This window comes from Colobus angolensis, unplaced genomic scaffold (assembly GCF_000951035.1).
Source record: "Colobus angolensis palliatus isolate OR3802 unplaced genomic scaffold, Cang.pa_1.0 Scaffold75, whole genome shotgun sequence".
In the NCBI taxonomy this organism is placed as follows: Eukaryota; Metazoa; Chordata; class Mammalia; order Primates; family Cercopithecidae; genus Colobus; species Colobus angolensis.
This window is the reverse complement of record NW_012121265.1, coordinates 3,796,619-3,824,429: the sequence shown is the minus strand read 5'-3', so window position 1 is coordinate 3,824,429 and position 27,811 is coordinate 3,796,619. Positions and strand designations below refer to the sequence as shown.

Below are 27,811 nucleotides of genomic sequence, written 5' to 3'. Positions count from 1 at the left end.
CTCCGCCTCCCGGGTTCATGCCATTTTCCTGCCTCAACCTCCCTAGTAGCTGGGACTACAGGCACTTTCCACCACGCCCGGCTAAATTTTTTGTATTTTTAGTAGAGATGGGGTTTCACTGTGTTAGCCAGGATGGTCTCAATTTCCTGACCTCGTGATCTGCCAGGCTCGGCCTCCCAAAGTGCTAGGATTACAGGCGTGAGCCACCGTGCCCGACCTATTTTTATCTTTTATGTGTATTCTTTGTTTTAAGCAACTCTCTCTCTTTTTTTTAATCTCCTGGTTTTTATGGTGTTTTTGAATTTTTTATTTTGAGATTTAATTTAGAATTGTTTTTTCTTTTCCTTGTCAGGGTTTGGCAAACCAAGGTTGGTAGGCCAAATCTGGTCTGCTGCAGATTTATGTGAAGAAACTTTTATCAAAATACAACTTTACTCAGTTATTTGTGTGTTATGTTTGTTTGCTTTTGCACTACAGTTGCAGAAAGGAATAGTTGTGACAGAGGGTGGCCTGCAAAGCATAAAACACTGTCTAGTCCTTTATGTAAAAAAAGTTTTACCAATTCCTTTCTTGTAGTATATTTGTATAACCTGGGTTGTGGATGTATCTACAAGGGCCATTTACATCTGCTTTTACAATATCTGTGGGATATTTTTTTGTTTGCAGAGCAGGTTTATATTAATGTTTTACTTGGTAGTTTGTTCACCAAATGTATAATGTGAATTTAAAATTACCATATAAGCCTGACATAGCCTTTAAGTTCTCACAAGTGGTGTTTTTCTTTCATACGCATATCCCAGGTGACTTAAAATTCTTTTCCTCTTTTTGCAGAGCTTGTGAAATGTTTTAATACCTTTTTCGTAAATAGTATCTCCAGTTGATAGGATCACTTTATGAACATGGTTCAATTTAGCTTGCTTCCTTTAGGATGCCAAGAATTATATCTTCTTGGTCTGCTGGATTTTGGAACCCTTGCCTCCTAGTTCTTATTAGTCTATTCCATGTATAGTAAAATTTGGTTGCTAGCTCAAACTTAGCTTTACTATTCTTGCTTTGAATCTCTTCTTCATTTCTAGCATCTGATAATACCCGTTTCTTTTAAAGTGGTATATGTATTGAAAAAATGCTTTGGGTAAATTTTTGTCTTAAATTTCTGTGTATATTTTTAAAATTTATTAAGATTGTCACAAAGATATTTTTAAATGTTGCGCATCTGTTGCAGAGCAACCATTTTTCAAAACTGTGTACTTATTTGCATATCAAATGCTGAGTTGTCATTATATTTTATTTTGATTTTTTCCTGTTTGTGTGTCCATAAATGAGGAGCCATCTGGAGTGGTTTTAAAATTTAGAGAAAATAGAATGGATGACTTCTCTTTAGTTTTATTCGTATTCCATAGCTACTGAGATATTAGATGATATTAGAACCTTTCAAGCAACAATGTAACCTCAACAGACTCTTATGTGCAGGCTTACATTTCCTGTCGATCTAACACTCTTTTGGTAGTGGGGGATAGAACATAATCATAGGCTTACTAATATATCATTTTCTTCTTGGTATTTGATACAGCCATTATGCCTGGGTCCCTTTCCTATAATATACTTTCTCCTTTGCCATTGCTACCATACTAGTTATAAGGTGTGACAATTACCAGACTTTCTTCACCAGATATTTTTTCTGCAGTTAGGTCTAAAGTATACTGGCTTTCTGCATCATATATAGACCATGTCAGGCTTCCTTGGTGTACACTTTCCACCAGATGGATGAAAGAATACCAGTGACATGCTTCTTGACTGTCCTATGAGTAACCTTTGTTTTCAGAATTTTTCTTATTCAGGAAAGGGTTGAGTGGCATTTTGCCAGGGAACCTCTTTTATCATCAAGAGGTATTGTAGATTAATACCTTCTAGGTTTGTTCATGTAGGTCACCCTAATGCCTATCATTGCTGGTACATTTACTTTTTATTTTACTGTTAATCTGTGAGGGAGATGTTAGATATGAGTGCTAAATTTAGCTGTCTCATTCAGATGTGAAAACTTTTTTTTTAAATGATTCTTCCAAATGGCCAGAAATTTCATGAAGTTGTTACAGCAACCCATTTCTTACTTTAAATCTTCTGTTAAGTCTTTACATGTAGTAGACACTCAATACATTTGGTTTTTACATGAGTGAATTAATTAGTGGTGTCACAGAGTAAATTTTCTGTGAAACAATACCTTAAGCTTTTAAGGATGATGTTATAAAATTAAAGTTTTTAATAGCATTATTGTGTAAATAATAATAATTTATTATAGACAATTGGTAATACAGAAAAATCTTACTGTAGTAAGATACCCATCAGCTTTTCCATAAGCGTATTTATACATTTCATCACAAAATTGTCATCATTATGTTAAACTGAAACAAAATATGCACATGTTTTATGGGGTTCAATGTGATGTTTTAATACAGGTATATGTTGTATAATGGTCGAGTCATGGTAATTAACATATCTATTACCTTAAACATTTATAATGTCTTTGTTGTGAGAACATTCAGAATCCTCTCTTCTAGCTATTTGAAATGCATTATTGTTAGCTATAATCACCTGGCTACTGTTCTTGTATTCTGTTGCATAGTAGGTATTCCTCCTATCTGTAACATTGTGTGCATTAAACAACCTCTCCATATCTCCCTCTCCTCCTATTCTCTCCAGTTTCTTGTAATCATCATTATACTCTTAATGTCTATGAGATCTTTTTTTAAAAGATACCACATATGACTGAGATCATGTGGTGTTTGTCTTTCTGTGCCTGGCTTATTTCGCTTAAGAAAATGTCATCTAAACTCATCCATGTTGTCCCAAATGATGGGATTTTATTTTTTTATGGACCTTTTTCATGGCTGAAACATATTTCATTATGTGTGTGTGTGTGTTTATTCACACTTTCTTTATCCATTCACCCATGTTTGGTATTTAGGTTGATTCTATATTTTGGCTATTGTGTGTAGTGCTGCAATATATTAATACATTGGAGTGCTGATGTCTCTTCAACATACTGATTTTATTTCCTTTGGATGTACACCCGATAGTGGGATTGCTGGATCATATAGTATTTTATATATATATATTTTTTTGAGAAACCTCCAACTATTTTTGATGTAGCAATTTACATTCCCATAAAAAATGTTTAGAGTTCCCCTTTCTCCACATACATGCCAGCATTTGTTTTTTTCACTGTCAATTTTATAATTTACCCATGGCTGTTTAGGAGCATGTTCTTTAATTTCTATCTATGTGTACAGTGTTTGAAGTTCCTTCTCTTTTCTTCTAGTTGTATTTCATTATGGTCAGAAAAGATACATCATATGATTTTGATATATTTAATTCATTAAGACTTTTTTTCCTGACATATTAGCTATCCTGAAGAATGTTCCATATGCATTTGAGAAGAATGTGAATTCTGCAGCTTTTGGATAGAATATTTTGCATATGTGAAGTCATTTTTGTCTTAAATTCAGTTTATGTGCAGTGTTTCCTCATTTATTTTCTGTCTCGATGATCTGTCCATTGCTGAAAGTTGGGTGTTAACATTCCCCTACTATTATTTTGCTTTCTACACCTCCCTTTTGATCTATTAATATTTGCTTTCTATATTAAGTTACTCCAATGTGGGTTACATATAAATTCTCAATTGTTCTATCCTCTTGTATTGATCGCTTTATCAGTAAATATTGACCTTGTTTATCTCTTTTTATAGTTTTTGACTTGAAGTCTATTTTGTCTAATAGAAGTAGAGCTAATCCTACTTACTTTTGTTTTTCATTTGCATGCAATATGTTTTTGCATCTCATTACTTTAAGTCTGTGCATATTCTTAAAGGTGAATTGAATTTTTTGTTGGCAGTATGTAGTTGGGTCTTGTTTCTTTATTCATTGACCCACTGTTTGTCTTTCATTTGGAGAATTTAAGCACTTTACATTCAAGGTAATTATTGGTAGGTAAGGATTTTGTACTACCATATTGTTACTTGTTTTCTAGTTGTTTTGTAGAACATTTCTTTCTTTCTTCTTCTCTTACTGCCTCCCTTTGTGTTGAGTGATTTTTCTCTGTCAATATGATTTGATTTCTTGCTTTTTATTTTTAGTGTATATATTATAGCCTTTTGGTTTTTGCTTACCTTGAGCCTAACAAAAAAAACTTATCATTTTAAAAGGCTATTTTGAATTGACAAGTTAATTTTGATCTGAAGAAAAGGAAAAACCCACTCTATTCTTTAACTTCATTACTCTTCTACATTTTGCATTTTTTGATGTCATAATTTATATCTTATATTGCTTATCCCTTAACCAAATCATTTTAGTTGTTATTATTTTTATTTGCTTCGTTTTTTAACCTTCCTAATAGGATATAAGTATTTCTTGACCCATGATTACCATGTTAGAGTATTCTGAATTTGTTTAGATACTTATTTTTACCTGTCAGTTTTATAGTTTTGAATTTTTTTTGTTACACATTAAGATTATTATTTTTTCTTCTAGTTTGAACAACTCCTTTCAGTGTTTTTTGTAATGTAGTTCTAGTTGCAAAGGGTTTCTTCAGCTTTTGTTTATCTGGGAACGTCTTTATTTCTAATGAATAAATTTGCTCTGTACAGTATTCTTGGCAGGCAGTTTTGTTGTCTTTGAATATATCATTCCACTCTCTCTTGGCCTGTGGGGTTTCTCCTGGTAACTCTCCTGTCAGGCATATTGAAATTCTTTTATGTGTTATTTGCTTTTATTTTTCTCATGCTGCTTTCAGTGTTCTCTGTCATTGACTTTTGAGAGAGTGGTTATATATGTCTTAGGGTTATCTTATTTGGATTGAATCTGTTTTGTTACCTTTCACCTTTCTGTACTTGAGTATTTATATCTTTCTTAAGGTTGGGACATTTTCTGTTATTATTTTTCTAAATAAGCTTTCTTCGCCATTTTCATTTTTTATTCTCTTTTGAACACTAGTGATACACAGATTTACTCTTTTGACACTGTTTCATAGAACCTCTGTGTTTTTCTCATTGCTTATCTTTTTTCTTCTCTGAATGTGTATTTTCTAATAGCTCGTTTTTGAAATCAGTGATTCTTCTGCTTTGTCATTCTGCTATTGATGCACTTTATTCCTTACTTTCTTCCTTCCTTCCTTCCTTTCTTTTTCTTTTCTTTCTTTCTTTCTTTTTCTTTTTCTTTTTTTTTTGAGACGGAGTCTTGCTCTGTCACCCAGGCTAGAGTGCAGTGGTGTGATCTCGGCTCACTGCAACCTCCGCCTCCTGGGTTCACGCCATTCTCCTGCCTCAGCCTCCCAATTAGCTGGGACTACAGGTGCCCACCACCATGCCTGGTTAATTTTTTGTATTTTTAGTAGAAACGGGGTTTCACCATGTTAGCCAGTAAGGTCTCAATCTCCTGACCTTGTGATCCGCCCGCCTTGACCTCCCAGAGTGCTGGGATTATAGGAGTGAGCCACTGCGCCAAGTCTTCATTTTTCATTTTGTTTATTATTCTTTTTAGCTCCTGGATTACTGTTTGATTTTTAAAATTATTTCAATTTGTTGAATTTCTTTAACAAATTCTTCATTTGTTCCACTGTGTTGCATTGACATTGCTGATTTTTCTTAAAGCAGCTATATTTTAATTCTTTGATTGACCATGATTTATGTACATGTGTTTAGGATTAGTAATTGGCACCTTGTTTTGGGCATTTCATGAGGCCATCTTTTCCAAGCTAATCTTTCTTCTTCTTTACATGTGTCTCTGTATGTGTTTTGATGAATTAGGTATTTTTTTCCAGTCATTGCAGTCTGAATTTGTTTGTGACGGTTCTGTTTTGGTGGGCTTCTTGATATATTCTGAGCAGACTGACTCTTGTATTTCATTTTAGTGCTAGAAGGTGCCCTGAGCCCAGCTTTGACATGATTGTCTAATGCAGGGTCCAAACTCATTGTGGTCATGGGAGATCCACATTGGGTGCCCAGGCCATGTAAGAGATCAGGGTCAGACCCTCACATATGAAGGATTGTAGACCATCCATCTGACATTGTGGCACTCACAAACATCCTCTGTGGTGTGGCATCCTCTCTGCCAGGGATGGTAAGCCACTACCAAGTTCTCTGTGCTGCCTGTTACTAGCCCTACTCTCTTTTTTTTCCATAGGTGGCCTCAGGTGGTTCAACCCCATTGTACTTGTGGTGCTCTTTATGGGATGATGCAGAAGCAGATCTCACATGGAAGGGTTGAGGATGGTAGAGAAGCATAATGCCTACCTCCAGCTTCTTCTTTTGAGTGTAGAATCCCTGAGTCCTGGAGGCCTTTCTGCGTATAGTACTCTAAGGGATTGGGGATGGGGTGTTGTGGTCAGAGAAAACTGATTCTCTTACCATCAACCATACTTTTACTAGTCTGTAGTCCAGAGAGGCTTCACAGCCTTACTTGTGCATTCCGGGTTTTTTTTTTTAGCCCTTGTGAAAGCAATTGTATGTGTGGGTGGTTGTTCAAATTGATGTTTCTTCATGGGTATGATTGTTGGAGAAACCTATTTTGCTGTTTGCTCTGCTTCCTTGAGTTTAACATTGTGATCTTTGTAAATATAATGCTATGTATTAATTGCTTCTCTTGATTTGTCGTGAACATTACTCCTTGTTATTAAATTTTCTTATAGTTGTTTCATAATGTAATATGAAGTTTAAAAACATATTATAATTTTTCTCAGTTTCATAAAGAGGATGATGAGCATTTTTTTCATAACTGCATATTCTTTCTATAATGCATTGCAGTAGAGTTGCACCTCTAAGAATCTGTGTAAAGTATTTGGTTTTACTCTTTCGTATATCTGTTTCTTCACATGCTAATTCTTTTTGATGATCCTGTGCTAGCCTCTTGGGAATTCCTCTCACTTTCAGATTTTCTGAATATAAGAGGCCGTTTTACATGCTAGTTAATATCTGTTTTTTTTTTGAATTCAGAGTTCCATGTATGTATTTGTTTCTGTCATTGATTAGCTGTGTCACTTTGTGTAGTTGCTTAACCCAGATTTCCCCATCTTAGAATTAGTCCTAAACACAGCAACTTCCACATAGCATTGTTTTGAAGATTAAATAATAAAATTCATGCGTACCATTTGGTCCTCTTTCTGGCCAAGGCATGGTGTTTACAATGTTTAAAAATTGATGCTTATGTGCACTTACCAATCAGAACAGATACCAACTACAAACAATTGGCATCAGCAGAATACTGGCTTTCCTCATGGAGTGAGAGAGAGCTCTATTACATGCTAGTTGCTGTCATAGTTGTAATAAGTAAAATAATCATGAGGTTGACAAGATGATTTTTGGCCAAGCAGTTACCAGACTAAGTTAATATTATGTCCCAAATAGGCACAAAAAGCAGGAGCTTTCATATATGAACTTTATTCTGAAATTTTTATAGTCTGCTGTAATATTAAAATCGAAACATAGAAGTCTCAGTTATACAGATATAGAAACAATCTCATACTTTATATTTCATTCTGTGTAGTTCAAACTTAAATAGACTTTCAGTTAAGCCTTGAAGTTTTTCTTACCTAAAGAAGATACACATTTATGCAAATTAATTCAAAAGTACTTTTTTTTTTTTTTTTAAGAAGGAGTCTTGCTCTGTTGCCCAGGCTGGAGTGTAGTGGCACAATCTCGGCTCACTGCAACCTTCATCTCCCAGGTTCAAGCGATTCTCCTGCATCAGCCTCCCGAGTAGCTAAGATTACAGGCATGCACCACCATGCCTGGCCAATTTTTTTGTATTTTTAGTAGAGATGGAGTTTCACCAAGTTGGCCATGCTGGTCTTGAACTCCTGACCTCAAGTGATCTATCCTCCTCGGCCTCCCAAAGTGCTGGGATTACAGGCGTGAGCCACTGTGCCTGGCTCAAAAGTACTGTTTTTAATAATTTTACTATTAGTTTACTTTATTCTAGTAAGAATCTGTTGCCACACAATTTTCTATATTGATTGATTCTTTATTATTACATGTTAATATAAAAGATGAATTTTAGCATTCTTTTTCGAAGTTATAGTATTTAGCCTTGTGTTTATATAACTTATCAGACATACCATTCTTATGAATTTTTAAGGATTATGCTAAAGATTATTCCCTCTTTAGCTATAACTTTTATGTTCCAGTTCATCTTTAACCACAGCATTGTAAAGAGGTTAAGGTAAAATTTCAACACATGATTTATGGTACACATTATCTTGCATAAAACTCTGAGCTATATGTGTTATTAATTTTTAAGCAAAACTTGGAAGATGCCTTTTGGACATTTTTACAATCCAGCTTTTTAAGACACTTTCTTTGTTTTGATAACTATTATACTTGATATTATGTTAGATATTTGTAATACTTTTTACTGTTTCCTTTAGCTTGCCAGTGTAATGGACATAGCACTTGCATCAATAATAATGTGTGCGAACAGTGTAAAAATCTCACCACAGGAAAGCAGTGTCAAGATTGTATGCCAGGTTATTATGGAGATCCAACCAATGGAGGACAGTGCACAGGTAAGTTTCTTTTTAGCAAATTTTAGTGTATTTTTACTAAGGAAAAGATAATTAAGAAAGCAGCGCCTGTTGTGGAGAATATATATTACTACAGAAAAGTTTTTATTCAGTTTTGATATGTTTTCTAAAGTAATATGTATTAGAAACTGTGAACTGTAAAAATTCTGTAATATGCTTGCTTCAAAAATATTCCTTTTTCTTATTTCAAAATGAAGGCATGTTTCTTATTGTAATTTATCAAATACAGATAAAAGAAAAAAACTACTATCTCACTATTCAAAAATAATCATTGCTGATAGTTTTTTAATAAGTAGTAGTTTATTGTTTTGACTTTAGAAATAATAATTAAAAGTTAAATGTGTTTAACTTACATCAGGTAAGATTTTTATTGCACAGGGTGATAGTATGGAATAGTACTTAGGAGAGTATGGGTTTGGAACCAATTCTGGGCGGAAATCCCAACTCTGTCACTGTTCAAATCTATGACCTTGTTTCATTAACCTCTCACTGTCTTATTTTTCCCATATGTAAAATGCAGATGATGATAATTCGCCGAGTTGTTGTAAAGATCAAATGAGATTATATGTAATATAGGCCTTAAGAATTGAAGCACATAAAAAAGAACATTATAAATGCTAGCCATAATCATCACATTCTTGTTTACTAAACCCTGCTTTCCTTCATCTTCCTCTCTATTCTGCCACTTCTTTCTCCTGCTTTGTAAATAATATTTGACTTTTAAATATAATTTCCTTTTAAAGTAGAATTTAGTAGAAATCCTTCATTATCTCTAGATTGGAACTTGTGTTTTAAATTTTTAATCTACCGTCTCTAAATGGAGTTTGCCTACATAGCACCCACAGAAATACGTCATTGACTGTGAAAATGTAAGGTATTTGAGGGAGTGGAGCCTGACTTTGGTTAGATAATTTTTTTTTTTTTTTTAACACTAGCTGCATATTAGAACCAGCTGAAAGGCTTTTAAAAATATGGATGTCTGGGCCACTTTCTAAAACAATTAAATCATTATCTGGGTTGTGGTTCTAGGGTGATTCTTGGGTAATTGTTCTTTTTAAATGTTTCCCGTGTGACTATAATATGCACTCAGAGTATGAGATGTTTTCATTCACATTACAATTTGTATGTCTCTGTAAACTGTCATGTATTTAATATAAAATTGTGTATGTTTTATTTTACTTTTATGACAATTATTTTAGATATATTTTTCAACGTATTTTCATGCCCATATGTAATTAGTTCATTCTGAAATTTGCTTAATATATTTGTTGGCATTTATATAATGCTTCTAACCATAACTCCAATTCTAGGAAATGACTTTTTAACAAAGTGAAACCCACAACAGACACTTAACTATGTACAGTGTTGTGCAACTATCTGATTTTTTTTTTCTATTTTTTTAGACAGAGTCTTGCTGTGTTGCCCAGGCTGGAGTGCAGTGATGTGATCTTGGCTCACTGCAACCTCTGCGTCCTGAGTTCAAGCGATTCTCCTGCCTCAGCCTCCCGAGTAGCTGGGACTACAGGCCCCTGCCACCACACCCGGCTAATTTGTTTTTGTATTTTTGGTAGAGATGGAGTTTTACTGTATTGGCCAGGCTTGTCTTGAACTCCTAACCTCGTGATCCGTTTGCCTCAGCCTCTCAAAGTGCTGGGGTTACAGGTGTGAGCTACCATGCCCGGCCATTTTTTTAAGTTTTTAATTAAAAAAAATTCAAATTTTAATTTTGTAGGTACATAGTAGGTGTATATATTTATGGGGTACATGAGATGTTTTGATACAGGCATGCAATGTGAAATAATCACTTCATGGAGAATGGGGTAACCATCTGCTCAAGCATTTATCCTTTGTGTTATAAACAATCTAATTACACTCTTTAAGTTATTTCAAGTTATTTTAAAATGTACAGTTAAGTTACTATTGACTATAGTCACCTTATTTTTCTATCGAATAGTAGGTCTTCTTCATTCTTCCTATTTTTTGTATCCCTTAACTATACCCCCTGCCCTCCAGCCCTCTGTTGTTTTTGTACCCATTAAGCATCCCTACCTTCTCCCCAGCACCCCATTACCATTCCCAGCCTCTGGTAACCATCATTTTACTCTCTGTGTTCATGAATTCAGTTGTTTTGAATTTTAGATTCCAGAAATAAGTGAGAACATGATGTTTGTCTTTCTGCGCCTTTCTTATTTCTCTTACTATAGTGATCTCCAGTTCTATCCATGTTGTCACAAATGACAGGATCTCATTCTTTTTTATGGGTGAATGCCATAAAAAATGTATACCATGTTTTCTTTATCAATTCATCTGTTAATACAGCAATCCCCAACACTTTTGGCATCAGGGAGTGGTTTTGGGGAAGACGGTTTTTCCACGGATGAGATGGTGATGGGGTATAGTTTGTGGATGAGACCATTCTACCCTCAGTCATCAGGCATTAGTTAGATTCTCATAAGGAGTGTGCAGCCTAGATTCCTCACATGTGCAGTTCCCAACAGGGTTTGAGCTCCTGTGAGAATCTAATGCCACCCCTGATCTGACAGGAGGCAGAGCTCTGGCCTTAATGCTTGCTCACCCGCTGATCACCTCCTGCTGTGCAGCCGGTTCCTAACAGGAAATAGACTGGTACCAGTCCATACCCAGGGGATGGGGACCCCTGTGTTAATGGACACTTAGGTTGCTTCCAAATCTTATCTGTTGTAAACAGTGTTGCAACATAGGAGTGCAGGTATCTCTTTGATATACCAATGTCCTATTTTTAAGGTTTATACCCAGCCAAGGAATTGCTGGATCATGATTGCTCAATTTTTAGTTTTTTGAGGAACCTCAAAACTTTTCTCCATAGTACTTGTACTAATTTACATTCTCACCAAAGTGTACAAGAGTTCTGTTTTCTCCACATCCTCACAAACATTTGTTACTGCCTATCTTTGGATATAAGCCATTTTAACTGGGGTGATATCTCATTACAGTTCTGGTTTGCATTTATCTAATGATCCATGATTTTGAGCACCTTTGCATATGCCTGTTTGTCATTCGTAAGTCTTCTTTTGAGAAATATCTATTCAAATATTTTGCCCACTTTTTGATTGGATTATTAGATGTTTTTCTGTGGCATTGTTTCAGCTCCTTATATATTTGGGTTACTAATCCTTTGTCAGATGGGTAGTTTGCAAATATTGTCTCCCATTCTGTGGGTTTTCTCTTCACTTTGTTGGTTGTATCCTTTGCTGTGCAGAAGCTGTTTAACTTGTTGTAATCCAATTTGTCCGTTTTTGCTTTAGTTGCCTGTGCTTACAGGGTATTGTCCAAGAAATTTTGGCCCAGACCAATGTCCTGGAGATTTTTCCCCAATGTTGTGTTCTGGCAGTTTCATAGTTTTAGGTCTTAGATTTAAGTCTTTATACCGTATGCTTTTTATATATGGCAAGATATAGGGTCTAGTTTCATTGTTCTGCGTATGGATCTCCAGTTTTCCCAGCTCCTTTTATTGAAGAATCTGTCTTTTCCCCAGTATATGTTTTAGGCACCTTTGTCGAAAATGAATTCACTGTAGCTGTGTCAATTTGTTTCTGAGTTCTCTGTTCTGTTACATTGGACTGTGTGTCTGTTTTTATGCCAGTATTATGCTGCTTTGGTTACTATAGCTCCTTAGTATAACTTGAAATCAGGTAATGTCATTCCTTCAGTTCTCTTTGCTTTGGATAGCTTTGGCTATTCTGGGTCTTTTGTGGTTCCATATATATTTTAATATATATATTTTCTATTTCTGTGACAAATGCTATTGTTATTTTGAGAGGTATTGCATTGTATCTGTAGACTGCCTTGGGTAATATGGACATTTTAACAATATTGATTCTTCCAATCCATGAACTGATTCTTCCAATGCATTTTTGGTGTCCTCTTCAATTTCTTTAATTAGTATTTTATAGTTTTCATTATAGAGATCTTTCACTTCTTTGGTTAATTCCCAGGTATTTAATTTTATGTGAAGCTGTTATAAATGGGATTACTTTCTTAATTTCTTTTTTATATTCATTATTGGCATATAGAAATGCTACTGATTTTTGTATGTTGATTTGGTATCCTGCAATTTTACTGATGATCTGTTCTAATAGGTTTTTATGGAGTCTTTAGGTTTTTCCAAATATAAGATCATATTATCTGGAAAAAAGGATAATTTGGCTTCTTCCTTTCCAATTTGGATGCCCTTTATATCTTTCTCTTTTCTTATTGCTCTAGCTAGGAAGTTCAGTACTATGTTCAATAACAGTGGTGAAAGTGGGCATCCTTACTTTGTTCCAGATTTTAGAGGGAAGCCTCTCAATTGTTCCCCCTTCAGTATGATACTAGCTGTGGGTCTGTCATATATGGCTTTTATTAGGTTGAGTTACGTTCCTTCAGTCCCCAGTTTTTTGAGGGTTTTTTATCATGAAGGGATGTTGAATTTTTATCAAATGCTTTTTCACTATCAATTGAAATGATTAGATCTTTTTTATCCTTCACTCTGTTGATATGACACATCACATGGATGATTTGCATATGTTCAACCATTCTTGCATTCCAGAGGGATAAATCCCACTTAGTTATGATCTTTCTGATGTATTGTTGAATTTTGTTTTCTAGTATTTTGCACCAACATTCACTAGAGATATTGGCCTGTAGTTTTCTTTGTTTATTTGTTGTTGAGAGTCTCACTCTGTTGTCCAGGCTGAAGTGCAGTGGCGCGATCTCGGCTCACTGCAACCTCCACCTTCTGAGTTCAAGTGATTCTCCTGCCTCAGCCTCCCGAGTAGCTGGGACTATAGGCACGTACCACCATGCCTGTTTAATTTTTTTTGATTTTTGGTAGAGATGGGGTTTCACCGTGTTAGCCAGAATGGTCTAGATCTCCTGACTCGGGATCCGCCTGCCTTGGCCTCCCAAAGTGCTGGCATTACAGGCATGAGCCACCACTCCCAACCAATTTTCTTTCTTTTCTCCTTCCTTCCTTCCTTCCTTCCTTCCTTCCTTCCTTCCTTCCTTCCTTCCTTCCTTCCTTCCTTCCTTCCTCTCTCTCTCACCTTTCCTTCCTTCCTTCCTTCCTTCCTTCCTTCCTCCCTCCTCCCTCCCTCCCTTCCTTCCTTTCTTCCTTTTGTGTATGTCTTTGTTTGCTTTTAATATCAGGGTAATATTGGCCTTGTAGAATGAGTTTGGAAGTATTTCCTCCTCCTCTGTTTTCCAGAATATTTTGAGTAGGATTGGTGTTAGTTCTGCTTTAAATGTTTGGTAGAATTCAGTTGTGAAGCCATCGGATCCCAGGCTTGTCTTTATTGGGAGACTTTTTATTACACCTTCAATAACCTTACTTGTTATTGGTCTGTTCAAGTTTTAGATTTCTTCCTAGTTCAATCTTGATAGGTTGTATCTGTGTAGGAATTTTTTATTTCTTCTAGATGTTCCAATTTTTGGCATGTAGTTGTTCATAGTAGCCACTAGTGATCCTTTGACTTTTTGCAGTGTCATTTGAAATGTCTCCCTTTCATTTCTGATTGTATTATGTGTCTCTGTTTTTTCTTAGTGTGTCTGGCTAAAGATTTTTCTATTTGTTTAACCTTTCAAAAATCAACCTTTTGTTTCATCAGTCTTTTTATTGTTTTCTTCATTTCAATTTTATTATTTCTGCTTGATCTTTCTTATTTTCTTCTACTAAGTTTGGGTTTGGTTTGCTCTTCCTTTTCTAGTTCTTTAAGATGCATCATTACATTATTTGAAGCTTTTCCTCTTTTTTTTTGATGTAGGCACTTATAGCTAGATACTTCCCTCTTAGTACTTCTTTTGCTGTATCACATAAACCTATGTATGTTTTGTTTCTATTATCATGTTTGAAGAAAATTTTCAGTTTCCTTCTTAATTTCTTCATTGAATCTCTGGTCATTCAGGGGCACTTTGTTTAATTTCCATGTATTTGTAAATTCCTCTTGTTATTAATTTCTAGTTTTATTCCATTGTGGTCAGAGATGATGCTTTATATTATTTCAGTTTTTAAAAGATGTTTTACAACTTGTTTTGTGACCTAACATATGGTCTATACTTGAGAATGATCCATGTGGTGAGGAAAATAATGTGTATTCTGCAGCTGTTGGATGAAATTTTCTGTAAATATCTGTTAGATCTGTTTGGTCTGTAGTGCAGATTAAATCCCGTATTTCTTTGTTGGTTTTCTTCGAAGAAAGATCTGTCCCTAGCTGAAAGTGCCGTGTTGAAATCTCCAGCTATTACTTTATTGAGGCCTATCTCTCTCTTTATCTCTAATAATAGTTGCTTTATTTATCTGGGTCCTTCATTGTTGGGTGTGTGTGTATGTGTGTGTGTGTATGTGTGTGTATATATATGTGTGTGTGTGTGTGTGTATTTAAAATTGTTTTATCTTCTTGCTGAATTGACCCCTTTATCATTATATAGTGACCTTCTTTGTCTATTCTTTTGTTTTTCATCTTGAAATCTATTTTGTTTGATGTAAGTATAGCTACTCCTATTCTTTTTTTGGTTTCTATTTGTATGGGATATCTTTTTCCATTCCCTTATTCATAGCCTACATGTGTCTTTATTTGTAAAGTATGTTTCTTGTAGGCAACAGATTATTGAGTGTTCTTTTTTCCATCCGTTCAGCCACTCTCTATCTTTTGATTGAAGAGTTTAGTCTATTTACATTCAAAGCTATTATTGATAAGTAAGGACTTACTTCTGCCATTTTATTATTTGTTTTCTGGTTGTTTTGTGTTCTTCTCTTCCTTCTTTCTTTCTTTCTGTCTTCCTTTAGTGCAGGTGATTTTTTCTAGTGATATAATTAGTTTCTTGTTTTTCATTTCTTGCGTATCCATTGTATGTTTTATTTTTGTTTTGAGGTTACCATGAGACTTGTAAATAGTACCTTATAACCCATTATATTAAGCTGATAACAACTTGACACTTTTTGTGGTCCTCTTTTCCTTCTTTCTTTCCCTTTTGTCTTCCTTTAGTGAAGGTGATTTTTTTCCTGGTGATATGATATAGTTTCTTAGTTTTTATTTTTTGTGTATCCATTGTATGTTTTTTGGTTTGAGGTTACCATGAGTCTTGCAAAAAGTATCTTATAGCCCATTATTTTAACCTAATAACAACTTGACACTGTTTGCATAAACAAACAAAAAGAAAACTAATAAAAACTCTATACCTTAACTTCATCCATCTGCTTTTTAACTTGTTGTTGTTTGTATTTATATCTTATTTTACTATCAAGTCTTGAAAAGTTGTTATTATTTTTGAGTTGTTCATTGTTTAGTCTTTCTCTGTAGGACAAGAGCAGTTTACTCACCACAGTTACACTGTTATAATATTCTGTGTTTTTATGTGTACTCACTGTTACCAGTAAATTTTGTGTTTTCAGGTGATTACTTATTGCTGATTAATGTCATTTTTTTTTTTTTTTCTCTTTGAAGTACTCCCTTTAGCATTTCTTTTAGGACAGTTCTGGTGATGATAAAATCACTCAGCTTTTGTTTGGGAAACTCTTTATTTCTCCCTCATGTTTGTAGGATATATGTACACTTCCAGTATATACATTTTAGGATATATATATATATATACACACACATTTCAAATGTAAAAGTTGTCTTCCTTCAGCACTTTAAATATGTCATGCCACTGGCTCCTGGCCTGTAAGGATTCCACGAACAGTCTGTGGTCAGATGTATTGGAGCTCCACTGTATGTCATTTGTTGCTTTTCCCTTGCTGCTTTTAGGATCCTTTCTTTATTCTTGATCTTTGGGAGTTTGACTCATTAAATGCCTTGATGTAGTCTTTTTTGGGTTTAATTCTGTTTGGTGTTCTATAATCTTCTTGTATTTTGATACTGATATTTTTCTCTAGTTTGGGAAGTTTTATGTTGTTATTCCTTTGAATACACTTTCTACCCCTATCTCTTTCACTTCTTCCTTTTCAAGGCCATGAACTCTTAGATATGCACTTTTGTAGCTATTCTCTAAATTCTGTAGATGTGCTTCATTGGTTTTAATTTTTTTCTTTTGTCTTTTCTGACAGCGTATTTTCAAACACCCTGTCTTTAAGCTCACTAACTTTTCTTCTGCTTGATTAATTCTGCTATTAAAAGACTAATGCATTCTTCCATATGCCAATTACATCTCTCAGCTACAGAATTTCTCCTTGATACTTTTTAATTATTTCAATCTCTTCATTATATTCATCTAATAAAATTCTCAATTTCTTCTCTTTGTTATCTTGCATTTCTTTGAGTTTCCTGAACACAGGTATTTTAAATTCTCTGCTTGAAAGGTCACATGTCTTTGTTTCTCCAAGATTGGTCCCTGGTGGCTTATCTACTTCATTTGATGAGGTTATGTTTTCCTGGATGGTGTTGATGCTTGTAGATGTTCTTCATTATCTGGGCATTGATCAGTTAGGTATTTATTGTAGCCATCACTGTCTGGGCTTGTTTGTACCTGTCCTTCTTGGGAAGGCTTTTTAGATATTTGAAAGGACTGGGATATTATGGTATTAGTTGTATCAGATATAGAGGGGACCCTAAGCCCAGTAACACTTTACTTACAAACTCATAGAGGGACTGCCTTGATGGTCTTGGATAAGATCTGGGAGAATTCTTTATCACCAGGCAAAGACTATTGTTCTCTTCCCTTATTTTCTCCCAAACAAACAGACTTTCTCCCTCTGTTCTGGGCCACTTAAAGCTGGGGGTGGGTGGAGTGACAAAAGTACCCCTGTGGCCATCACCAATATGACTGTGCTGGTCAGACATGAAGCCAGCACAACACTGGATCTTGCCTACAGCCTGCTGTATCCACTCACTGGTTGCTTCCTGTGTTCGCCTAAGGTCCTGAGGCTCTACAGTTAACAGGTGGCAAAGCCAGCCAGGCCTGTGTTCTTCCCTTCTGGATGATGAGTTCCTCAGGCCCCTGATGGGTCCAGAGTTGCTATACAGGAGTTAGGGACTAGAGTTAAAAACCTTAGAAGTCTACTTAGTGTTCTGTTGTACTTTGGCTGAGCTGGCACTCAAACCACAATATGCAGTCCTGCCCATTCTTCCTTCCCCTTTCCAAAGGGAGAGGAGCCTCACCTCGTAGCCACTGCCATCGAAGGTCATGGGGAGTACCGCTAGACTACAGCTGATGATCCCTTAAGGCCCAAGGGCTCTTAAGTAAGCTTAAGGTGAATGCTGCCTGGCCTGGGACTCACCCTTCAGGGGAGTGGGCTACCCTCCGGCCTAGGGTAGGTTCAGAAATACCATCCAAAAGTCAAGTCCTAAAATTGGGGACCTCAAAACCCCACTTGGTGCTCCATCCACCTGTGACTGTGTTAGTTCCTAAGGTGCAAGGCAAAGTCTCATTTACTTTTCCCTGTGCTTTTCTCAAGTAGAAGAGTTTTGCTCTGTAACCACTACAGCTGGTAATGTGCTGAGTTTCACCTGAAGCCAGCAAGTCTCAGAGGCTTACCTAAGACCCTCAACATAGAATGTGGTATTGCTGCTGGTTATTCAGGACCCAAGTACTCTTCAGTTAACCAGGTGATGAATGCTTCCAGGACTGGGTCCTTTCCTTCAAGTCAGTGGGTTTCTTTCTGGCCCAGTATGTGTCTGGAAATGTCATCTGGAAGCTAAGACCTGGAAGGAGGGCCTCATCATTCTGACTGATGCCAAGACAAAGTCCTCTCCACTTTTCCCACGCCTCTCCTCAGGTAGAAGTTAGGGGTCTCTTTTGGAACCACAATTTATGCAGTCTGGGGTTAGAGGAGAGGGGATGCCAGTGCTCCCTTAGTCACCTCCTCTGCTGTCCCAGCAGGTCCTGTGCCCTGCCAGTTCACTGTTTCTGGACCCAGTTCAGCACTAGGACTTGCCTAAGAGTTGTAGTCCTTATGGCCTAGACTGCCTTTCAGGTTTACTTAGAGACTCAGAGCATTTTAGCCCTTGGTGGTGAGGTCACTGGGAACTGAAGTTCAGATTGCTAGGATTGGCAATTTTCCTTTTTCTCATGTTGGTTTATACGCGCCCTCTATAGGTGGGTGTCCCCTGAGTTTTGTTCAGTTCCCTCCTTTCTACTATAATAATAGGACATCAGTGAGTTCAGTCCCTCAGGATTGCTGTTTTCTCCCTCCTTTAGTGCCCAGAGATCCTCTCTGCACCATATGCTGCCACTGCAGGGAGGTGGGAGAGGGCTGATGTTGGCAGTTGGAGACTTTTTAAAAAAATCACTTCAGTGCCTCTTTCACTGATAGAAGTTAACACCAGGTAGTATGAGGGCTCATCTGTTTTTTCTTTTAGATAGTTGTAAATTGATGTCCCTGTTGGGGGGAACAATTGATGGAACCTTGTATTCTGCTATCTTGCTCTGCCTCTCTATCACCTTTATCTATTTCTTAAACATTTTTCTCATCCCAAAAGGAAACTCTGTACTCATTAAGGAGTCACCCCAGCCCCTGTCAACCACTGATCTACTATCTGTCTTTACGAATTTACTTCTATTCTAGATATTTCACATAAATGAAATCATACAATATGTAACATCTCGGGATTTCCTTCTTTCACTAAATGTAATGTTTTTGATGTTCATTCTCATTGTAGCAAGTGCCAGTACTAATACCTTTTTACAGCTGAATAATACTGTGGTTTTGATTTCCATTTCCTTAATGATTAAATATTAAGTATCTTTTGATGTGCTTGCTGGCCATTGTATCTTAATTTGGAGAAATACTTATTCAAGTACTTTGCCTGTTTAAAAAATTTTGTTTTCTTAAATTTTGGAAAAATATACACAATATAAAATTTACCATTTTAAGCATTTTTAAGTATACAGTTTAGTGGCATTAGGGGCATGTGCATTGTTTTGCCACCACCATCTTCATTCTTCTGTAAAACTTTTTAATCTTGTAAATCTGAAACTCTATACCCGTTAAAAAATAGCTACCCACTCCCCCCACCTCCTTCCAAACCCTAAGAACTGCCATTCTACTTCTGTTTCTGTGAATTTGATGGCTATAGATACCTCATGTAAGTGGAATCATGCAGTTTTTGTCCTTTGGTGGCTGGCTTATCTCTCTTAGCATAATGCCTCCATGGTTCATTCATGTTATACCGTGTATCAGACTGTCTTTCCTTTCTAAGGTTGAATAATGTTTCATTATGTATTAGAACATTCACAATGTTGTACAGCTGTCACCTTTATCCAGTTCTTACACACATCGTATTTGGTCTATCTATTTATTCACTGATGGACACTTGAGTTACTTCCACCTTTTGGCTGTTGTAAATAATGCTGCTAAGAATACAGCTTACAAATATCTTTTTGAGTATTTGTGTCTTTTCATATGTTTATTAGCCATTTCTTTATCTTCCTTGGAGAAATGTCTATTCAAATCTTTTGCTTATTTTTAAATTTTTTTTTTGTTGAATTGTAAAAGTTCTATATATCTTCTAGATACGAGGCTCGCATCAGATACATGATTTGTGTTTTCCACCATTCTGTAGGTTGTCTTCACTTTTTGGATGGTATCCTTTAAAACGTAAAAGTTTCCATTTTGATAGTTTATCTATTTTTTTTATAACAATGTTAAATATTTGGGCGTTGGAATCATACTGCCTGAGTCTATGTGCTAGCAATGCCACTGTCACCTTGGATAAATTGTTTAACTGTTAACTTCGTTTTAGTTTTTGAGATGCAGTCTTGCTCTGTGGCCCAGGCTGGGGTGCAGTGGTGTGATCTTGGTTCACTGCAGCCTCCGCCTCCCAGGTTCAAGGGATTCTCCTGCATCAGCCTTCCTAGTAGCTGGGACGACAGGCGTGTGCCTCCGCACCCAGCTAATTTTTGTATTTTTAGTAGAGACGGGGTTTCGCCATGTTGGCCAGGCTGGTCTCGGACTCCTGACCTCAGGTGATCTGCCTGCCTTGACCTCCCAAAGTGCTAGGATTACAGGCGTGAGGCACCACGCCTGGCCTACTTAACTTTTTAGTGTCTTAGTTTTCTCATCTGCAAAATGCAGCTAATTTAATTTATGGTATAATAGTAAGTCGTAAATGTGGTACTTTATATGTTGTATAATATATGTTCCTGGCAAATGTTAACTCCCTAATCCTAACTATTATTGTAATATTATTATTACTATTCATAACATCAATAAGTTTAGTATTTTGATTAAAATGTATGATTCAAACTTTTATGGCAGTATTATTTTTGTCATATTATTTCCAAGCTCATTTATAAACTGTAGTAAAAGAAACTAATGTTTAGTTGAATAGAAGAATGGCTCAATATACTACAAATTATGTTATTTGCAATGAAGGAATATCCTTGAACTCCATAAATACTTATTGAATGCCTAATAAATGCAAAGGAGAATGTTAGGACTTAAATTTATATACATTGTGTGGGTGCTATTATAGTGTTATGGAGAAATTGAGTGATAGAATTAGTGGCAAAGAGATTAATTCTCATTGAAGAATCTGGTCTTGGAAGGTCTTTCTTTAATATTTAATAAAAACAATTGAATATATAATAGTTGTACATATTTAGGGGGTATATGTGATATTTTAATACAAATAGATAATGTATAATGATCAAATCTGGGTAATTGAGATATCCATCACCTCAAACATTTCTTTGTGTTGTGAAGATTCCAAGTCTACTCTTCTGGATATTTTGAAATATACCGTAAATTATTTTAAACTATAGTCACTTTATTATGCTGTAGAACACTAGATCTTATTCTTACTTTCTAACTGTGTTTTTATACCCATTAACCATTCGTATTTATCCTCACCTCCTCACTAGTGTTCACAGCCTCTAGTAACCACCATTTCATTCACTACCTCCAGGAGATCAATTGTTTTAGCTCCCATATGTGAATGAGAACATGTGACATTTGTTTTCTGTACCTGACTTATTTCACTTAACATAATGTTCTCTAGTTCCATCAATGTCATTGCAAATGACAGGATTTCATTCTTTTTAATGGTGGAATAATGTTCCATTTTTGTATATATACCACATTTTCTTTCATTGTTCATCTGTTGATGGACACCTACATGGATTCCAAATCTTGCCTATTGCAAATAATGCTGCAATAAACATGGATATGCAGATATTTCTTTGATATACTGATTTTCCTTCTTTTGGATATATGCCCAGTAGTGGAATTTCTGGGTCATACGTAGTTCTGTTTGTAGTTTTTTGAGGAACTTCCATAAACCTCCATACTTTTTTTCCATACTGGTTGTACTAATTTACATCCTGACCAACAGTGTGTGAGAGCATGCCCCTTTTTTCTGCATCCTCACCAGCATTTGTTATATTCTATCTTTTGGGTAAAAGCCATTTTAACTGTGGTAAGGTGATGTCTCATTGTGGTTTTGGTTTGCATTTCCCTGATTATTACTGATGTTGAGCATTTTTTCATAAACCTGTTGGCCATTTCTAAGTCTTCTTTTGAGAAATGTCTATTCAGGTCTTTAGCCCAATTTTTAATTGTATTATTATTATTATTTTGCTATTGAATTGTTTGAGCTCCATATGTGTTCTGCTTATTAATCCCTTGTCATATGAGTTGTTTGCAAATACTTTCTCTCAATTCTATAGGTTTTCTCTTTACTTTGTTGATTGTTTGCTTTGCAGAAGCATTTTAGCTTGATGTGATTTCATTTTTTTAATATTGCTTTCATTACCTGTGATTTAGAGGTCTTACTCTTGAGATCTTTGCCCAGACCAATGTTCTGTAGAATTTCCTTAATGTTGGCTGGGCGCAGTGGCTCATGCCTGTAATCCCAGCACTTTGGGTGGCCTAAGTGGGTGGATCACGAGGTCAAGAGATTGAGATGATCCTGGCCAACATGGTGAAAGCCCCTCTCCACTAAAAATACAAAAATTAGCTGGGCGTGGTAGTGCACACCTGCAGTCCCAGCTACTTGGGAGACTGAGGCAGGAGAATCGCTTGAACCTGGAAGGCGGAAGTAGCGGTGAGCCAAGATCGCGCCACTGCACTCCAGGCTGGTAACAGAGTGAGACTCCGTCTCACCAAAAAAAAAAAAAAAAAAAAAAAAAAAAAAAAAAATTTCCTCAATGTTTTCTTCTAGTACTTTCAAAGTTTCAGGTCTTGCATCTAAGTTTTACATCTATATTGTTTTAATTTATATATATCTTGAGAGTTCGGTGGTCTAGTTTCATTCTGTATATGGATATTGTTTTCCAAGCACCATTTATTGAGATACTGTTCTTGCCCCAGCGTATGTTCTTGGCACCTTCTTTGAAAATGAGTTGTTCATAAGCGTGTGGGTTTATTTCTGGGCTTTCTATTCTATTGGACTGTTTGTCCATCTTTATGCCAGTATCATGCTGTTTTGTTTACTATATAGCTGTATACCATAATTTGAAGTCAGGTAATACGCTGCCTACAGCTTTGTTCTTTTTGGTCAAGATTGCTTTGGCTATTCTGAGCCTTTTATGGTTCAATATGAATTTGAGGACTTTTTTTCCTTTTCTGAGACGAATGTCATTGGTATTTTGATAAGGAGTGCATTTAATCTGTGGATACCTTTGCGTTGTATGGATATTTTAACAATATTTATTCTTCCAATTTATGAACATGATATATATTTTCTTTTTTATGCCCTTTTCAATTTATTTCATCAATGTTTTATATTTTTAATTGTACAGATCTTTTACTACTTTGATTCCATTTGTTTTATTTGTAGCTATTTTAAATGGGATTGCTTTTTTGTTTTTTTAGATTGTTCTCTGTTGCCATACAGAAATGCTACAGAATTTATATGTCAGTTTTGTATCCTGCAGCTCTACTGAATTTTTAAATCAGTTTTAATAGGTTTTTGATGGAGTCTTTCGGTTTTTTGAAATATGAGATCGTATCACCTGTAGACAAGGATAATTTTACTTCCTGCTTTTCTGTTTGGATGCTCTTTATTTCTTTCTCTTGTCTAATTGCTCTGAGTGGGACTTCCAGTGCTATGTTTAATAAAAGTGGTGAAAGTGGGCATCTTTGTTGTGTTCCAGATCTTAGAGAAAAGGCTTTCAGTGTTTCCCTAGTCAGTATAATGCCACTGGTGGGTTTGTTGTATATGACCTTTATTGTTTTGAGTCATATTTCTTGTATCCCTAGTTTTTAGAGTTTTTTTTTTTTATCATTAAAGGATGTTGAATTTCATTGAATGCTTTTTCAACCATTGAAATGATTTTTGACCTTTGTTTTGTTATATGTTATGGCAAAATATGCTTTATTTTGTTAAATGCGATATGATATATCACATTTATTGATGTGTACGTTGAACTATCCTTGCACCCCTGGGATGAATCTTACTTCATTACGATGAATGATCTTTTTAATATGTTGTTGAAATCAGTTTGCTGAATTTTGTTACAGATTTTTGCATCTTGTTCATGAGTGATATTGGCCTGTAGTTTTCTTTTCTTTTTTTAAAATTGTGTCTTTGTCCAGTTTTGGTATCAGGATAATGCTGGCCAGATACGATGAATTTGAGAGTATTCTCTCATCCTTGACTTTGTAGAATAGAATAAGTAGAATTTGTTAGTTTTTCTGTAAATGATTTATAGAATTCAGCAGTGAAACTATCTGATATTGGGCTTTTCTTTGATGGGAGTCTTTATTATTGCTTCTATTTCATAATTTGCTATTGGTCTGTTTAGTTTTTCTATTTCTTCATGGTTCGATTTTGGTAGTTTGTATGTATTTGGGAATTTATACATGTCTCCCAGACATTACAATTTATTAGGATCTGGTTGCTTATCATAGTCTCTAATGATTCTTTGAATGCCTGTGGTATCAATTGTAGTGTCTTCTTTTTAATTTCTTAATCATGTTCATCTGCTCTCTTTTTTTTCTTAGTGTAGCTAAAATTTTGTAAATTTTAGTTATTTTTTCCCAAATAACTTATTTTGTTCTTTTGTATATATTTTTTAGTCTATAACTTATTCATTTATGCTCTAGTCTTTATTAGTTCTTCCCGTCTCCTAATTTTGGGTTTAGTTTATTCTTGCTTTTTTATTTTCTAAGGTACAGTATTAAGTGTTTTTATTTGAAATCTTTCTTCTTTTTTGATGTAGGCAGTATTGTTTTTGTGGTGTCCCATAGGTTTTGGTATGTTGTGATTCTATTTTTATTTGTTTCAAGCCATTTTAAAGTTTTATTGTTAATTGCTTAATTGAAATTTAATGTTTTAATTCCTTCAGCAGCATATTGTTTCATTTCTATATATTTGTATAGTTTCCAATGTGTCATTATTCATTTCTAGTCAATTCCACTGTCGTTAGAAAAAGTACGTGATATCCTCTTTGGGAGGCCGAGGCAGCTGGATCACCTGAGGTTGGGAGTTCGAGATCAGCCTGATCAAAATGGAGAAACTCCGTCTCTACTAAAAATACAAAAAAATTAGTTGGGTATGGTGGCACATGCCTATAGTCCCAGCTACTCGGGAGGCTGAGGCAGGAGAATCGCTTAAATCTGGGAGGTGGAGGTTGTGGTGAGCTGAGATCATGCCATTGCCCTCCAGCCTGGGCAAAAAGAGCAAAACTCTGTCTTAAAATAAACAAACAAAGAAAAAACAAACAGAAAAATAAACTTGATATTATTTTGACATGTAATAATTTGTTGAAACTATTTTCCTGACCTAAGAGATAGTCTGTCCTCAAGAATATTCCATGTGCTCTTGAGAAGAATGTATAATTTTTCACCTGTTGGATGAAATTTTCTCTTAATGATCATTAAGTCCATCTGGTTTATAGTGCATAGTAAGTATAATGTTGCTTTGTTGATTTTCTATTTAAAATATATGTTCAGTGTTGAAAGTGGGTGTTGAAGTCCCCAGGTATTATATTGGAGTCTCTCTTTCTCTTTAGGTCTAGTAATGTTTGCTTTATATTATCTGGATGCTCCAGTGTTTTGTGCAAGAAGTATTTGCAATTTTAATATTCTTTGGCTGAATTTGACCATTTTATTATTATATAATGACCTTCTTTGACTCTTCTTACAGTTTTTGCCTTGACATCTATTTTATCTGACATAGGTATAGCTATTCTTGTTGTTTTTTGTTTCCATTTGCATGGAATATTTCGTTTCATTTCCTTCATTTTTAGTATATGTGTGTTTTTATAGCTAAAGTAAATTTCTTGTGGGCAGCATATATTTGAGTCTTATTTTAATCCATTCAGCCACTCTCTGTCTTTTATTTGAAGAATTTAGTCCATTTACATTCAATGTTATGGTTAAAAAGTTAGGACTTAACTACTTCCATTTTGTCATTTTTCTTCTGGTTGTTTTGTAAATTTTCTCTTCCTTTCCTCCTCTCTTCCTTTTTAGATTAGTGATTTTCTCTGGCTGTTTGTTTTAATTCCTTGCCTTTTATTTTTTCAATTTCATTATAGGTTTTTGCTTTGTCATTACTATGAGGCTTGCAAAAATATTTTATAGCCAACAATGTGAAGTTGATAAAAACTTTTAGTCTCAAAGAAGAGAAAAAAAAAAAGGAAAAAAAGCAAAGAAAAAACTAAAAAAAATCTGTACTCTAACTTTTCCTTTAATTCCCTTCTGCTTTTTGACTTTTTATTGTCTCTATTTATATCTTTTTATATTGTCTATCTTTCAAAAATGGTTGTAGTTATTATTTTTGATAGATTTTTCTTTTGGTCCTCATGCTGAAAATGTAAGTAGTTTACACACCACAATTGTTGTACTAGAGCAAGCTTGTCTAACCCGCAGCTTGTGGGCCACATGCAGCCCAGGACAGCTTTGAATATGGCCCAACACAAACTGGTAAACTTTCTCAAAACATCATAAAATTTTTTTTAGCTTATCAGCTATCATTAGTGATAGTGTATTTTATATGTGGCCCATGACAATTCTTCTTCTAATGTTGGACTCTCCTGTTAGAGTATTCTGAATTTGTCTTTGTTCTTACCTTTTCCGCTGAATTTCAGACCAGATGTTTTCTCGTTATATGTTAGCAGTCTTTACTTTCAGACTGATAAAATCTCTTCAGCATTTTTGGTAAAATCTCTTCAGCATTCATCTGGTGATGATGAATTTACTCAGTTATTGTTTGTCTGGGAAAGTCTGTATTTCTCCTCCATATTGAAGGATATCTTTCCTGTATGCGGTATTCTAGGTTGGAAGTTTTTTCCCTTTAGCACTTTTAATATGCCATCTTGCTCATTCTGGGCTGTAAACTTCTTGCTGAGAAGGCTGCTGCCAGAAATATCAGAGCTCTTTATATGTTTTTTGCTTTTTTCTTCTTGTTGCTTTTAGGATGATTCTTTCATCTTTGATCTTTAGTATTTTCATTATTATATGCCTGGTGGTAGTCTTATTTTAATTGAATCTTCTTGGTGTTCTTTCACCTTCTTTACCTAAATATTCATATCTTTTTCTAGGTTTGAAAAGTTCTCTTATTCCTTTCTTTGAATAAACTTTCTACCCCTGTCTTTTTCTTTGTATCCTCTTTAAGACCAGTAACTCTTAGATTTTACCTTTTGAGGCTCTTTTTTTAGATCTTGTAATCATACTTTATTCTTTTTGATTCTTTTAAATCTATTTTCATATAGCATGTCTTGAACTAAATATTTCCTTTTCCTGCTTGATCAATTTTGTTTTTGAGAGATTTTGATGAAGTTTTCAGTCAGTTGAATTTTTCAGCTTGAGTGATTTTTTTATTGTTTATTTCAGTGTTGTCTTTGTTAAATTTATCTGTTTTATTTTGGCATATATCATGTTTTCTCAAAACAAATATTTTGAATTCTTTGTCTGAGAGTATATATATCTGCCACTCTAGAATTGGTCATGGGTGCCTCATTTACCCCGTGTGATGATGTAACATTTTCCTGGATGTTCTTGATGCTTGTGGACATTTCATGATGTATGAGAGTTAAAAATGTAGCTATTTATTCCAGTCTTTGCAGTCTGGCATTGTTTATACCTGTCCTTGAGAGTTTTCTGAGAATTCAAATGGGATTGAGTGTTAAATTACTTAATTCTGTGGTCCCTGCAGTTATTTTAGCACTAGAGGGAGCCCTAAGCCCAGGTATGCTGAACTCTTGCAGACTCCTAGGTGCATAGCCTGGGTAGACTTCTGAAAGTGAAGGGAGAATTCCTTTTGTTATCAGGCAAAGTCTCTTTCTGTCTTTTCCACAAGCATAAGGAGCCCTTCTCTGCCCTGGACTGTCAGGAGTTGGGGAAGGG

The 27,811-nt window shown here is 35.2% G+C and overlaps 1 protein-coding gene across 1 annotated transcript in view; it reads left to right on the top strand.

Annotated features, from left to right (window-relative positions):
* The window catches only part of ATRNL1 (attractin-like 1), an 834,587-nt gene that overhangs the window by 229,926 nt on the left and 576,850 nt on the right, over positions 1-27,811 (top strand). The window contains exon 19 of the mRNA XM_011927827.1: positions 8,413-8,550. Within this exon, the coding sequence (XP_011783217.1) occupies positions 8,413-8,550 (138 nt within the window). The remainder of the gene's footprint in view (positions 1-8,412; positions 8,551-27,811) is intronic.